Below are 14,759 nucleotides of genomic sequence, written 5' to 3' on the forward strand. Positions count from 1 at the left end.
TAAATGCAAGTCTTTCTTCATTTCCATTGCTAAAATAGTCTGAGAAACAAGCACTGGAATAATACACAGAATGATTGGCTTGTGACGGATCTTGTTGCGATGACCAATCTTCACAGGGTTCGAAAAGTGTAGAACCAGAGCCAGAGCTATCTTTTAATATGCTTTCTTCCAGTATTGGAAAGAAATTGCAACTTACCATGAACTTTGAATTTATTTCACGGTCTACCTGTCCTGTGATACTTAATTCACCGGTGCGTTGATCGATCACAAACAGACCAATCGGTGGCTGATTAACTCCTGGTCCAGTAACGGTGTAGGTAATTGTGACACCTGCTATATCTTCTGCGTCCGATCTAATCTAAGGTGGACACAAACAGTACAGCATATTAAATATACAATCTCAACACACCAAAAGTGTGCGATATGTCTTGTAACAGGAGAAATTTCAGTGCTGCTTCAGGAACCCTTCAATGGAACTCTGTCTCTGAGCATAGCTGCCAGAGGCCTTGCTACTGAAGGGATATCTATTTTTAAAAATGAAGGCAGATTATTATCTGAATAGTGACAGATTAGTAAACGGGGAGGTGCAACGAGACCTGGGTGTCATGGTACATCAGTCATTGAAAGTTGGCATGCAGGTACAGCAGGCGGTAAAGAAAGCAAATGGCATGTTGGCCATTGAGGTAGCCTTGAGGAGGAATTCATAGAATGCATACGGGATTGTTTCTTAGAACAGTATGTTACAGAACCTACAAGGGAGCAAGCTATCTTAGATCTGGTCCTGTGTAATGAGACAGAAATAATAAACGATCTCCGAGTAAAAGATCCTCTCGGAATGAGTGATCACAGTATGGTTGAATTTGTAATACAGATTGAGGGTGAGGAAGTAGTGTCTCAAACGAGCATACTATGCTTAAACAAAGGGGACTACAGTGGGATGAGGGCAGAGTTGGCTAAAGTAGACTGGGAACACAGACTAAACGGTGGCACAATTGAGGAACAGTGGAGGATTTTTAAGGAGCTCTTTCATAGTGCTCAACAAAAATATATTCCAGTGAAAAAGAAGGGCAGTAAGAGAAGGTTTTAACCAGCCGTGGATAACCAAGGAAATAAAGGAGAGTATCAAATTAAAAACCAATGCGTATAAGGTGGCCAAGGTTAGTGGGAAACTAGAAGATTGGGAAAATTTTAAACAACAGCAAAGAATGACTAAGAAAGCAATAAAGAAAGGAAAGATAGATTACAAAAGTAAACTTGCGCAAAACATAAAAACAGATAGTAAAAGCTTTTACCGATATATAAAACGGAAAAAAGTGACTAAAGTAAATGTTGGTCCCTTAGAAGATGAGAAGGGGGATTTAATAATGGGAAATGTGGAAATGGCTGAGACCTTAAACAATTATTTTGCTTCGGTCTTCACAGTGGAAGACACAAAAACCATACCTAAAATTGCTGGTCACAGGAATATGGGAAGGGAGGACCTTGAGACAATCACTATCACTAGGGAGGTAGTGCTGGACAGGCTAATGGGACTCAAGGTAGACAAGTCCCCTGGTCCTGATGAAATGCATCCCAGGGTATTAAAAGAGATGGCGGAAGTTATAGCAGATGCATTCGTTATAATCTACCAAAATTCTCTGGACTCTGGGGAGGTACCAGCAGATTGGAAAGCAGCTAATGTAACGCCTCTGTTTAAAAAAGGGGGCAGACAAAAGGCAGGTAACTATAGGCCGGTTAGTTTAACATCTGTAGTGGGGAAAATGCTTGAAGCTATCATTAAGGAATAAATAGCGCGACATCCAGAGAGGAATAGTGCAATCAAGCAGACGCATCATGGATTCATGAAGGGAAAATCATGTTTAACTAATTTACTGGAATTCTTTGAGGATATAACGAGCATGGTGGATAGAGGTGTACCGATGGATGTGGTGTATTTAGATTTCCAAAAGACATTCGATAAGGTGCCACACAAAAGGTTACTGCAGAAGATAAAGGTACGCGGAGTCCGAGGAAATGTATTAGCATGGACAGAGAATTGGCTAGCTAACAGAAAGCAGAGAGTCAGGATAAATGGGTCCTTTTCCGGTTGGAAATCGGTGGTTAGTGGTGTGCCACAGGGATCGGTGCTGGGACCACAACTGTTTACAATATACATAGATGAACAGGAAGAGGGGACAGAGTGTAGTGTAACAAAATTTGCAGATGACACAAAGATTATTGGGAAAGCGGGTTTTGTAGAGGACACAGAGAGGCTGCAGAGATTTAGATAGGTTAAGCGAATGGGCTAAGGTTTGGCAGATGGAATACAATGTCGGAAAATGTGAGGTCATCCACCTTGGGGAAAAAAAAACAGTAAAAGGGAATATTATTTGAATGGGGAGAAATTACAACGTGCTGCGGTGCAGAGGACCTGGGGGTCCTTGTGCATGAATTCCAAAAGGTTAGTTTGCAGGTGCAGCAGGTAATCAGGAAGGCGAATGGAATGTTGGCCTTCATTGCGAGAGGGATGGAGTACAAAAGCAGGGAGGTCCTGCTGCAACTGTATAGGGTATTGGTGAGGCTGCACCTGGAGTACTGTGTGCAGTTTTGGTCACCTTACTTAAGGAAGGATATACTAGCTTTTGAGGGGGTACAGAGACGATTCACTAGGCTGATTCCGGAGATGAGGGGGTTACCTTATGATGATAGATTGAGTAGACTGGGTCTTTACTCGTTGGAGTTCAGAAGGATGAGGGGTGATCTTATAGAAACATTTAAAATCATGAAAGGGATAGACAAGATAGAGGCAGAGAAGTTGTTTTCACTGGTCGGGGAGACTAGAACTAGGGGGCACAGCCTCAAAATACGGGGGAGCCAATTTAAAACTGAGTTGAGAAGGAATTTCTTCTCCAGAGGGTTGTGAATCTGTGGAATTCTCTGCCCAAGGAAGCAGTTGAGGCTAGCTCATTGAATGTATTCAAGTCACAGATAGATAGATTTTTAACCAATAAGGGAATTAAGGGTTACAGGGAGCGGGCGGGTAAGTGGAGCTGAGTCCACGGCCAGATCAGCCATGATCTTGTTGAATGGCGGAGCAGGCTCGAGGGGCTAGATGGCCTACTCCTGTTCCTAATTCTTATGTTCTTATGTTCATAGCTTGGGGATTTGAGTATAGGAGCAGGGAGGTCTTACTACAAGCTATACAGGCCTTGATGAGGCCTCACTTTGAGTACTGTGTGCAGTTTTGGTCTCCTAATCTGAGGAAGGACGTGCTTGCTATTGAGGGAGTACAGCGGAGGTTCACCAGACTGATTCCCGGGATGGCAGGACTGACATATGAGGAAAGACTGGATCGACTGGGCCTGTATTCACTGGAATTTAGAAGAATGAGAGGGGATCTCATAGAAACATATAAAATTCTGACGGGACTGGACAGGTTAGATGCAGGAAGAATGTTCCGATGTTGGGGAAGTCCAGAACAAGGGGACACAGTCTAAGGATAAGGGGTAAGCCATATAGGACTGAGATGAGGAGAAACTTTTTTGCCCAGAGAGTTGTGAACCTGTAGAATTCTCTGCCACAGAGAGTTGTTGATGACTGTTCGTTGGATATATTCAAGAGGGAGTTAGATATGGCCCTTACGGCTAAAGGGATCAAGGGGTATGGAGAGAAAGCAGGAAAGGGGTACTGAGGTTGAATGATCAGCCATGATCTTATTGAATGGTGGTGCAGGCTCGAAGGGCCGAATGGTCTGCTCCTGCACCTATTTTCAATGTTTCTATGTAAACATGCCTGACAACAAGAGGAACTCTGAATGATCGCCATACCGCTTTAAAATGGAAGCCGAGAACAAAGAATCCTCTCTGGCTGCAGGAGTGGTGTCAGAGGATTGGAGAACGACAAACGTTGTACCATTGTTTAAAAAGGGAGGCAGGGATCGACTGAGTGATTACAGGTCAGTTAGTGGGCAAATTACTGCAATCAATTCTGAGGGACAGTATGAACCTTCATTTAGAAAGAGACAGATTAATTGAGGTCAGTCAGCATGGATTTGTTATGGGAAGGTCGCGTCTGGCTAACCTGATTGAATGTTTTGAGGAGGTAACAAGGAGGGTCGATGAGGGCAGTGCGACTGATGTAACCTACATGCATTTTTAGCAAGGCTTTTGACAAGGTCCCACATGGCAAGCTGATCAAAAAAGTAAAAGCCCATGGGATCCAAGGGAGAGGGGCAAATTAGATCCAAAATTGGCTCAGTGGAGGGAAGCAAAGGGTAATGGTTGACGGGTGTTTTTGCGACTGGAAGGCTGTTTGCAGTGGGGGTTCCACAGGGCACAGTACTCGGTCCCTTGCTTTTTGTAGTATATATTAATGCTTTAGGACTTAATTGTAGCGGGCAAGGTAAAGACATGTTGAGATGATACAAAGACTGGCCGTGTGGTTGACAGTGAGGAGGAAAGCTCCAGACTGCAGAAAGATATCGATGGACTGATCAGTTGGGCAGAAAAGTGGCAGATGGAATTCAATCTGGAAAAGTGTGGGGTAATGCATTTGGGGAGGGGGAACAAGGCAAGGGAATACACATTAAATGGTAGGACACCGAGAGGTGTGGAGGAACAGAGGGACTTGGAGTGTATGTCCACAGATCCTTAAAGGTAGCAGGACAGGTCGATAAGGTCGTCAAGAAGGCATATGGAATGCTTTCCTTTATTAGCTGAGGCACAGAATACAAGAGCAGGGGGGTTGTGCTTGAACTGTATAAAACACTAGTTAGGCCACAGCTAGAGTACTGCGTGCAGTTCTGGTCACCGCATTACAGGAAGGACGTGGGAGGGTGCAGAGGAGATTTACGAGGATGTTGCCAGGACTTGAGAATTTTAGCTATGAGGAAAGATTGGATAGATTGGACCAGAGGAGGCTGAGGGGAGATTTCATTGAGCTGTGTAAAATTATGAGGGGCCCAGATAGAGGGGATGGGAAGGACCTATTCCCCTGAGCAGAGGGTCAGTAGCCAGGGGGTGTAGATTTAAAGTAATTGGTAGAAGGTTTAGAGGGGAGTTGAGGAAAACTATTTTCACCCAGAGGGTGGTGGGGGTCTGGAACTCACGGCCTGAAAGGGTGGTAGAGGCAGAAACCCTCACCACATTTAAAAATTACTTGGATGTGCACTTCAAGTGCCGTACCGGTTCAGTAGGATTCTTATTTAATCCGTGTGTTCGTGGTTAAATAAAAGATCTCTGGGTGAGTCAGTGGGGCCAAATTTGCCGCCCGACAGAGTTGACACACTCACCGTTCGAAGTTTTTTCTCTGCCCCCATGGAGATTGCAGAGATAGGGAGGTGTAAGATTATAGAGGAATTATTAGCTGAGGATTGAACATTTTTGATGCTTTGGGAGGTGGGTTGCCAGTGCAGGTCAGCGGGAGCAGGGTGATGGAAGGTGACAGAACAGGATACAAGTGGCAAAATTGTTGAGAAGATCGGCAGGGCACTCCTGAATGCGTTCAAAAATGGAATGCTTTCGAAGGCACCATTAAGGCACTCATCGGCGAGAGCATGCAGGAAGCAAGCGCAGGCAGCGGAAGGAGCGTGCGGCAAACCAGTCCCACCCACCCCTTCCCTCAACCACTGTCTGTCCCACCTGTGACAGGGACTGTGGTTCTCATATTGGACTGTTCAGCCACCTAAGGACTCATTTTTAGAGTGGAAGCAAGTCTTCCTCGATTCCGAGGGACTGCCAATAATGATGATGATGATATGCGAAAGGAATCAACGTCAAAGCGAAACCAAACCGGCTGACTGGCCACGTCCAACGACAAATTAGGCACAAGTGTAATTATTTTCACAGGCATAAAGAAAATAACTGGCAGGAGAACAAGGGTAAGCATCTAACTCAGCTGAAGGCAATGAAAGCAATGGCTAGGAGCACAGAGCAGAGGACTGTGGCTCGGGTGCGGTTATAAAAGGGTCTTTTTCAGCTAATGTTAGGGGCGGGAGAGCCATGAAGGACTCCAGAGACTGGAGAACAAAAATCCCGTCCGACACTCCAGTGCAGTGCTGAGGGAATGCCGCACTATCGGAGGTGCCGTCTTTCAGATGAGACGTTAAAACTGGGGCCCGGTCTGCTCTCTCAAAAAGTGGACGTAAAAGATCCCATGGCCACTATTTTAAAGAAGAGTAGGGAAGTTATTCCCCAGTGTCCTGGGGCCAATATTTATCCCTCAATCAACATCACTAAAACAAACTTTCTGGTCATTATCAAATTGCTGTTTGTGGGAGCTTGCTGTGCACAATTCACTGCCACGTTTCCCACATTACAACAGTGACTACACTTCAAAAGTACTTCATTGAATGTAAAGCACTTTGGGACGTCCTGTGGTCATGAAAGGCAATTAATTAACATTGCAATATAGGAAACGTGGCAGCCTATTGCACACAGCGAGCTCCCACAAACAGCAATGTCTTTCATTCTTTATTTAAAATTCCCCAGGTCAGATGGACTTTATTTGTTTCTCCCCCCATTTATTTATTCATTCATCCCTGGGATGTGTGCGTCGCTGGCAAGGCCGGCATTTATTGCCCATCCCTAATCGCCCCTTGAGAAGGTGGTGGTGAGCCGCCTTCTTGAACCGCTGCAGTCCGTGTGGTGAAGGTGCTCCCACAGTGCTGTTAGGGAGGGAGTTCCAGGATTTTGACCCAGCGACGATGAAGGAACGGCCGATATATTTCCAAGTCAGGATGGTGTGTGACTTGGAGGGGAACGTGGAGGTGGTGGTGTTCCCATGCGCCTGCTGCCCTTGTCCTTCTAGGTGGTAGAGGTCGCGGGTTTGGGAGGTGCTGCCGAAGAAGCCTTGGCGAGTTGCTGCAGTGCATCTTGTAGATGGTACACACTGCAGCCACGCATGCATGTTCCTATGTAAGGTGGAGTTTACGAAGGGTGGAGGAATGTGGAACCGTAAGGAGGTTGAGGCGTATAGTTTTGCTGCATTTAAGGGGAAGGTCGATATATACACCCGCGGGAGAAAGGAATAAACAGTTATGCTGACTGGGTGAGATGAAGAGGAGTGGGAGGAACATAGATACTGGCCTGGACGTGTTGAGTTGAATGGCTGCTTGCTGTGCTGTATATTCTATGTTACATCACCTGATTATATGCAAATTCACTACACACCTAAAACATGTCAGAATATGCTCAGAGATCATGATGTACCAATCTGTTCCAGATGTGCTGATCCCATCACATTTCAGATTATTAAAAACTCACTACGTAAAATAATTTCTCCTCATCGCCCCGTCTGGTTCTTTTGTCAATGATTCTACATAAGAACGTAAGAAATAGGAGCAGGAGTAGGACATACGACCCCTCGAGCCTGCTCCGCCATTCAATAAGATCATGGCTGATCCGATCATAGACTCAGCTCCACTTCCCTGCCCGTTCCCCATAACCCCTTATTCCCTACATGGGGATAGGGTGGGAAAGTGGTAAGGTCGAAGATCAGTCATGATCTTATTGAGTGGTGGAGCAGGTAAGTACCGGCTAATCCTGTTCCTATATCTTAGGTTCAAAGTTAAACGCATGGTTGTCCAGTTTCCTATCAAATTGTTTGATCTCTGCTGTAGTTGACCACTGACTCTTGTACTATTAGCTTAGGAATTCTCTAGGGTTGTGTCCTATTCAGCTGACCCCCCCGTTCCTTCTTCATATCAATCAGTTCATCTTCTACTCTTCTGCTAATGATTCCACTGTATACTTATCCTTCAGGAGAAGCAACAACGTTATTAGTGTGCAAAATCAGGGCACATGGTATTGGGGGTAATGTACTGACATGGATAGAGAACTGGTTGGCAGACAGGAAGCAGAGAGTCGGGATAAACGGGTCCTTTTCAGAATGGCAGGCAGTGACTAGTGGGGTGCCGCAGGGCTCAGTGCTGGGACCCCAGCTCTTTACAATATACATTAATGATTTAGGTGAAGGAATTGAGTGTAATATCTCCAAGTTTGCAGATGACACTAAACTGGGTGACGGTGTGAGCTGTGAGGAGGATGCTAAGAGGCTGCAGGGTGACTTGGACAGGTAAGGTGAGTGGGCAAATGCATGGCAGATGCAATATAATGTGGATAAATGTGAGGTTATCCACTTTGGGGGAAAAAACGCGAAGACAGAATATTATCTGAATGGCGGCAGATTAGGAAAAGGGGAGGTGCAACGAGACCGGAGTGTCGTAGTTCATCAGTCATTGAAAGTTGGCATGCAGGTACAGCAGGCGGTGAAGAAGGCAAATGGTATGTTGGCCTTCATAGCTAGGGGATTTGAGTATAGGAGCAGGGAGGTCTTACTGCAGTTGTACAGGGCCTTGGTGAGGCCTCACCTGGAATATTGTTTTCAGTTTTGGTCTCCTAATCTGAGGAAGGACGTTCTTGCTATTGAGGGAGTGTAGCGAAGGTTCACCAGACTGATTACCGGGATGGCTGGACTGACATATGAGGAGAGACTGGATCAACTGGGCCTTTATATATTGGAGTTTAGAAGAATGAGAGGGGATCTCATAGAAACATATAAGATTCTGACGGGACTGGACAGGTTAGATGCGGGTAGAATGTTTCCGATGTTGGGGAAGTTCAGAACCAGGGGCACAGTCTTAGGATAAGGGGCAGGCCATTTAGGACTGAAATGAGGAGAAACTGCTTCACTCAGAGTTTTTAACCTGTGGAATTCCCTGCCGCAGAGAGTTGTTGATGCCAGTTCATTGGATATATTGAAGAGAGAGTTAGATATGGCCCTTATGGCTAAAGGGATCAAGGGTATGGAGAGAAAGCAGGAAAGGGGTACTGAGGGAATGATCAGCCATGATCTTATTGAATGGTGGTGCAGGCTCGAAGGGCCGAATGGCCTACTCTTGCAGCTAGTTTCTCTGTTTTTATGTAACATCCTACGCATTTTAAAAAAATGTTTCAAGCTGTTTCACAGATGGGAGGAGATGCCAAAGCCAGGGAGGGAGAGATCATAAGCACATAAGAAATAGGAGCAGGAGTCGGCCATACGGCCCCTCGAGCCTGCTCCGCCATTCAATACGAACATGGCTGATCCGATCATGGACTCAGCTCCACTTCCCTGCCCGCTCCCCATAATCCCTTATCGTTTAAGAAACTGTCTTAAATTTATTCAATGACCCAGCTTCCACAGCTCTCTGAGGCCGCGAATTCCAGGAGGCTTAGCGGAAGAGATGGGCTTTATAAAAAATGCAGAGAGAGCGGGTAGAGAAGGCGAAGTGTTTGGTCAGATATTTCCTGATAGTAGCATCTCAGCAGCTGAAGGTTTTGCCATCTATAGTGGGGAAGAGAGCAGGGGCGGGAGTGATGGACAAGAGGCTGAGGAATGGAGCCGGCTGGAGGAGATTGATTATAGAGGGATTTTTAGCTGAGGATTGAACATTTTGATGCTTTGGGAGGTGGGTTGCCAGTGTCGATCAGCGGGAGCAGCGGTGGCAGGTGATTGAACAGGATACAAATGAGAAGATCGACAGGACACTCCTGAAAGCTTTCAAAAATGGAATGCTTTCGAAGGCACCATTATGCGAAAGGAATCAACGTCAAGCGAAACCAAACTGGCTGGCTGGCCACGTCCAAAGATGAATAAGGCACAAGGGCAATTATTTTCACAGGCATAAAAGAAAGTAACTGGCAGGAGAACAAAGGTAAGCATCTAACTCGGCTGAAGGCAATGAAAGCAATGGCTAGGAGCACAGAGCAGAGGACTGTGGCTCGGGCGCGGTTATAAAAGGGTCTTTTTCAGGTAATGTTAGGGGTGGGAGAGCCATGAAGGACTCCAGAGACTTGAGCACAAAAATCCCAGTGCAGTACTGAGGGAGTGCCGCACTGTCAGAGGTGCCGTCTTTCAGATGAGACGTTAAAACTGAGGCCCCGTCTGTTCTCTCAAAGTGGACGCAAAAGATCCCATGGCCACTACTTCAAAGAAGAGCAGGGGAGTTATCCCCAGTGTCCTGGGGCCAATATTTATCCTTCAATCAACATCACTAAAACAGATTCCTAGTCATTATCACATTGCTGTTTGTGGGAGCTTGCTGTGCGCAAGTTGGCTGCCGCGTTTCCCACATTACAACAGTGACTACACTTCAAATGTATTTCATTGGCTGTAAAACACTTTGGGACATCCTGAGGTCATGCAAGGCAATGAATTAATATTGCAATATAGGAAACGCGGCAGCCAATTGCACACAGCAAGCTCCCACAAACAACAATGTCTTTATTTCTTTATTTAAAAATGCCCCAGATCAGATGGACTTCATCTGTTTTTATTTATTTAACCATTTATTCATTCATTCCTGGGATGTGGGCGTCGCTGGCAAGGCCGACATTTATTACCCATCCCTAATTGCCCTTGAGAAGGTGGTGGTGAGCCGCCTTCTTGAACCGGTGCAGTCCGTGTGGTGAAGGTGCTCCCACAGTGCTGTTAGGGAGGGAGTTCCAGGATTGTGACCCAGCGACGATGAAGGAACGGCCGATATATTTCCAAGTCAGGATGGTGTGTGACTGGGAGGGGAACGTGGAGGTGATGGTGTTCCCATGCACCTGCTGCCCTTGTCCTTCTAGGCGGTAGAGGTCGCGGGTTTGGGAGATGCTGCCGAAGAAGCCTTGGCGAGTTGCTGCAGTGCATCTTATAGATGGTACACACTGCAGCCACGCATGCATGTTCCTGTGTAAGTTGGAGTTTACGAAGAGTGGAGGAATATGGAACTCACTACTGTAAGGAGTGGTTGAGGCGTATAGCTTTGCTGCATTTAAGGGAAAGGTCGATATATACACCCGAGGGAGAAAGGAATAAACAGTTATGCTGACTGGGTGAGATGAAGAGGGGTGGGAGGAACATAGACACTGGCAGGGACCTGTTGAGTTGAATGGCCGGTTTCTGTGCCGTAAATTCTAAATTACATCACCTGATTATATGCAAATTCACTACACACCTAAAACATGTCAGAATATGCTCAGAGATTGTGATGTGCCAATCTGTTCCAGATGTGCTGATCCCATCACATTCCAGTTCTGGAGGAAGTGCATCCGGGAGGGCGCTGAGCACCTCGAGTCTCGTCGCCGAGAGCGTGCAGAAAACAAGCGCAGGCAGCGGAAGGAGCGTGCGGCAAACCAGACTCCCCACCCACCCTTTCCCTCAACCACTGTCTGTCCCACCTGTGACAGAGACTGTAATTCCCGTATTGGACTGTTCAGCCACCCAAGAACTCATGCTAAGAGTGGAAGCAAGTCTTCCTCGATTCCGAGGGACCGCCTATGATGATGATGATGGAGATCATAAAAACTCACTACGTAACATAATTTCTCCTCATCGCCCCCTCTGGTTCATTTGCCAATAATTCTTAAATCTGTCTCCTCTGGTTACTGACCCTCCTGCCACTGGAAACAGTTTCTCCATATTCACTATCAAAACCGATGATGATGTTGAAACATAGAAACATAGAAAATAGGTGCAGGAGTCGGCCATTCGGTCCTTCGAGCCTTCACCACCATTCAATAGGATCATGGTTGATCATTCACCTCAGTACCCCTTTCCTGCTTTCTCTCCATACCCCTTGATCCCTTTAGCTGTAAGGGCCATATCTAACTCTCTCTTGAATATATCCAATGAGCTGGCATCAACAACTTTCTGCGGTAGAGAATTCCACAGGTTCACAATTCTCTGAGTGAAGAAGTTTCTCCTCATCTCAGTCCTAAATGGCTTACCCCTTATCCTTCGACTGTGACCCCTGGTTCTGGACTTCCCCAACATTGGGAACATTCTTCCTGCATCTGACCTGTCCAGTCCCGTCAGAATTTTATCTGTTTCGATTAGATCCCCTCTCATTCTTCTAAACTCCAGTGAATACCTCGATCAAATCACTCCTCAACCTTCTCTGCGCCAAGGAGAACAACCACAGCTTCTCCAGTCTCTCCACATCCCTCACCCCAGGGACAATTCTGGTAAATCTCCTCTGCCCCCCCTCCAAGATCTAGACATACTTCCTGAAGTGAGGTACCCAGATTCTGGCCACAATAGAAACATGGAAATTTACAGTGCAGAAGGAGGCCATTTCGGCCCATCGTGTCTGGGCCGGCCGACAAAGAGCCGCACAGCCCTCGGTCAGCAGCCCTGAAGGTTACATATAAACCTATGAACAATGAACAATGGCGGAAAGGCAAAGAGCACCCGGCCCAACCAGTCCGCCCCACACAACTGCGACACCCCTTACACTGAAACATTCTACACTCCACCCCAACCGGAGCCATGTCATCTCCTGGGAGAGGCAAAAACCAGATAAAAACCCAGGCCAATTTAGGGAGAGAAAAAATCTGGGAAAATTCCTCTCCGACCCATCCAGGTGATCAAAACTAATCAAGATCATCATCCTGGCCGTATTCTATTCCCTGCCGTAATTACTATAATAGCTTCGCCGGCCAACAAAAGGTCATCTAGTCTAATCCCAATTACCAGCTCTCGGTCACTTTAAGTGCCCATCCAACCATCTCTTAAAAGTGGTGAGGGTTTCTGCATCCATCATTCTTCCAGGCAGCGAGTTCCAGATCCCCACAACCCCCTGTGTAAAGAAGCCCCCCTCAAATCCCCTCTAAACCTTCCACCAACCACCTTAAAACTATGCCCCCTCGTAATAGATCCCTCCACCAATGGAAAAGGCCCTCACTATCCACTATGTCCAGGCCCCTCAATATTTTGTACACCTCAATACTCCAGCTATAAACCTAAACAGTGTTTTATAAAGGTTTAGTAGAACATCCTTGCTTTTGTACTCCGTGTCTCAGTCAAGGCTCCTGAATGCGTTTTGAACAGCCCGATTAACTTGTTCTGCCATCTTCAAATATTTGTGTATGTCCCAGGCCTCTCTGCTCCTGCACCCACTTTGAAATTGCACCATTTATTTTACATTGCCTCTTCTCATTGTTCCTTCCAAAATGCATCACTTCAGACTTCTTGGTGTTAAATTGCATCTGCCATATATGTTTTTGTAGTTTAGTTCCACTCCAGCGGGGAGCTTGTTGACTGTGAGGTGGAGCTTGGCGGCGAGAAAAATTGAGAAGAGGGTTGGGGCGATGACGCAGCCCTGTTTGACCCTAGTCCGGACGTGGATTGGGTCTGTGATGGATCTGTTGGTAAGGATCACGGCCTGCATGTCGTTGTGGAGCAGGCAGAGGATGGGGACGAACTTTTGGGGGCATCTGAAAGGGAGGAGGACGCTCCATAGACCCTCGCGGTTGACAGTGTCAAAGGCCTTTGTAAGGTCGAAGAAGGCCATGTATAAGGGCTGGCGCTGCTCGCTGCATTTTTCCTGCAGCTGAATCTTCCTCGGTTCCGAGGGACTGCCGATGATGATGATATGTTTTTCCATTTCACCGTACCCAGTACCGACCCTTGGGGAACACTACTCTATACCTCCCTCTAGCCTAAAAAACTGTTCACCACTACTCTCTGCTCTGTCTCTTAGCCCTGTGCGGAGAAGCTTCAGAAAGATGAGGGTTCTGAGGCCGAGTGGGTGCGAGACTGGGGAAGGTTATATTCAAGAGGAAACAATAGAGGTAGCTAGACTGATCCCTGGGGTGAGAGAGTTGACTTATGTTGAGAGATTGTGCCCATACCCTCTGGAGTTTAGAAGAATGAGGTGTGATCTCATGGAAACATACAGGATCCCGAGAGTGATTGACAGGGTAGATGCTGAGAGGTTGTTTCCCCCTGGTTGGAGAATCTAGAACTAGGGGGCACGGTCACAGGACAAGGGGTCAGCCTTTTAAAATGGAGATGAGGATAAATGTCTTCATTTAGAAAGTTGTGAATCTTTGGAATACTCTACCCCAAAGGGCTGTGGATGCTATCGTCATTGACTATATTCAAGGCTAAGATCGATAGATTTTCAGATTCTAGGTGAATCAAGGGATTATAGGGATCAGGGGTAAAGTGGAGTTGAGGTCGATGATCAGCCGTGATTCACCAAGTCAGCATGGATTTATGAAAGGGAAATCATGCTCGACAAATCTTCTAGAATTTTTTGAGGATGCAACGAGTAGAGTGGACAAGGGAGAACCAGTGGATGTGGTGTATTTGGACTTTCAAAAGGCTTTTGACAAGGTCCCACACAAGAGATTGGTGTGCAAAATTAAAGCACATGGTATTGGGGGTAATGTATTGATGTGGATAGAGAACTGGTTGGCAGACAGGAAGCAGAGAGTCGGGATAAACGGGTCCTTTTCAGAATAGCAGGCAGTGACTAGTGGGGTGCCGCAGGGCTCAGTGCTGGGACCTCAGCTATTTACAATATACATTAATGATTTAGATGAAGGAATTGAGTGTAATATCTCCAAGTTTGCAGATGACACTAAGCTGGGGGGCGGTGTGAGCTGTGAGGAGGATGCTAAGAGGCTGCAGGGTGATGTGGACAGTTTAGGTGAGTGGGCAAATGCATGGCAGATGCAGTATAATGTGGATAAATGTGAGGTTATCCACTTTGGTGGCAAAAACACGAAGGCAGAATATTATCTGAATGGTGGCAGATTAGGAAAAGGAGAGGTGCAACGAGACCTGGGTGTCATGGTACATCAGTCATTGAAAGTTGGCATGCAGGGTACAGAAGGCAGTGAAAAAGGCAAATGGTATGTTGGCCTTCATAGCTAGGGAATTTGAGTATAGGAGCAGGGAGGTCTTACTGCAGTTGTACAGGGCCTTGGTGAGGCCTCACCTGGAATATTGTTTTCAGTTTTGGTCTC

At 46.4% G+C, this 14,759-nt stretch overlaps 1 protein-coding gene across 2 annotated transcripts in view; it reads right to left on the bottom strand.

The window, feature by feature from the left end:
• Positions 1-14,759, bottom strand: part of LOC139260782 (desmoglein-2-like) — a 106,603-nt gene that overhangs the window by 48,337 nt on the left and 43,507 nt on the right. For both annotated transcript variants that reach the window (XM_070877035.1, XM_070877034.1), the window contains exon 5: positions 197-358. In XM_070877035.1, coding sequence (XP_070733136.1) covers positions 197-358 — 162 coding nt within the window. The remainder of the gene's footprint in view (positions 1-196; positions 359-14,759) is intronic.

Source organism: Pristiophorus japonicus, chromosome 1, assembly GCF_044704955.1.
Source record: "Pristiophorus japonicus isolate sPriJap1 chromosome 1, sPriJap1.hap1, whole genome shotgun sequence".
NCBI lineage: Eukaryota > Metazoa > Chordata > Chondrichthyes > Pristiophoridae > Pristiophorus > Pristiophorus japonicus.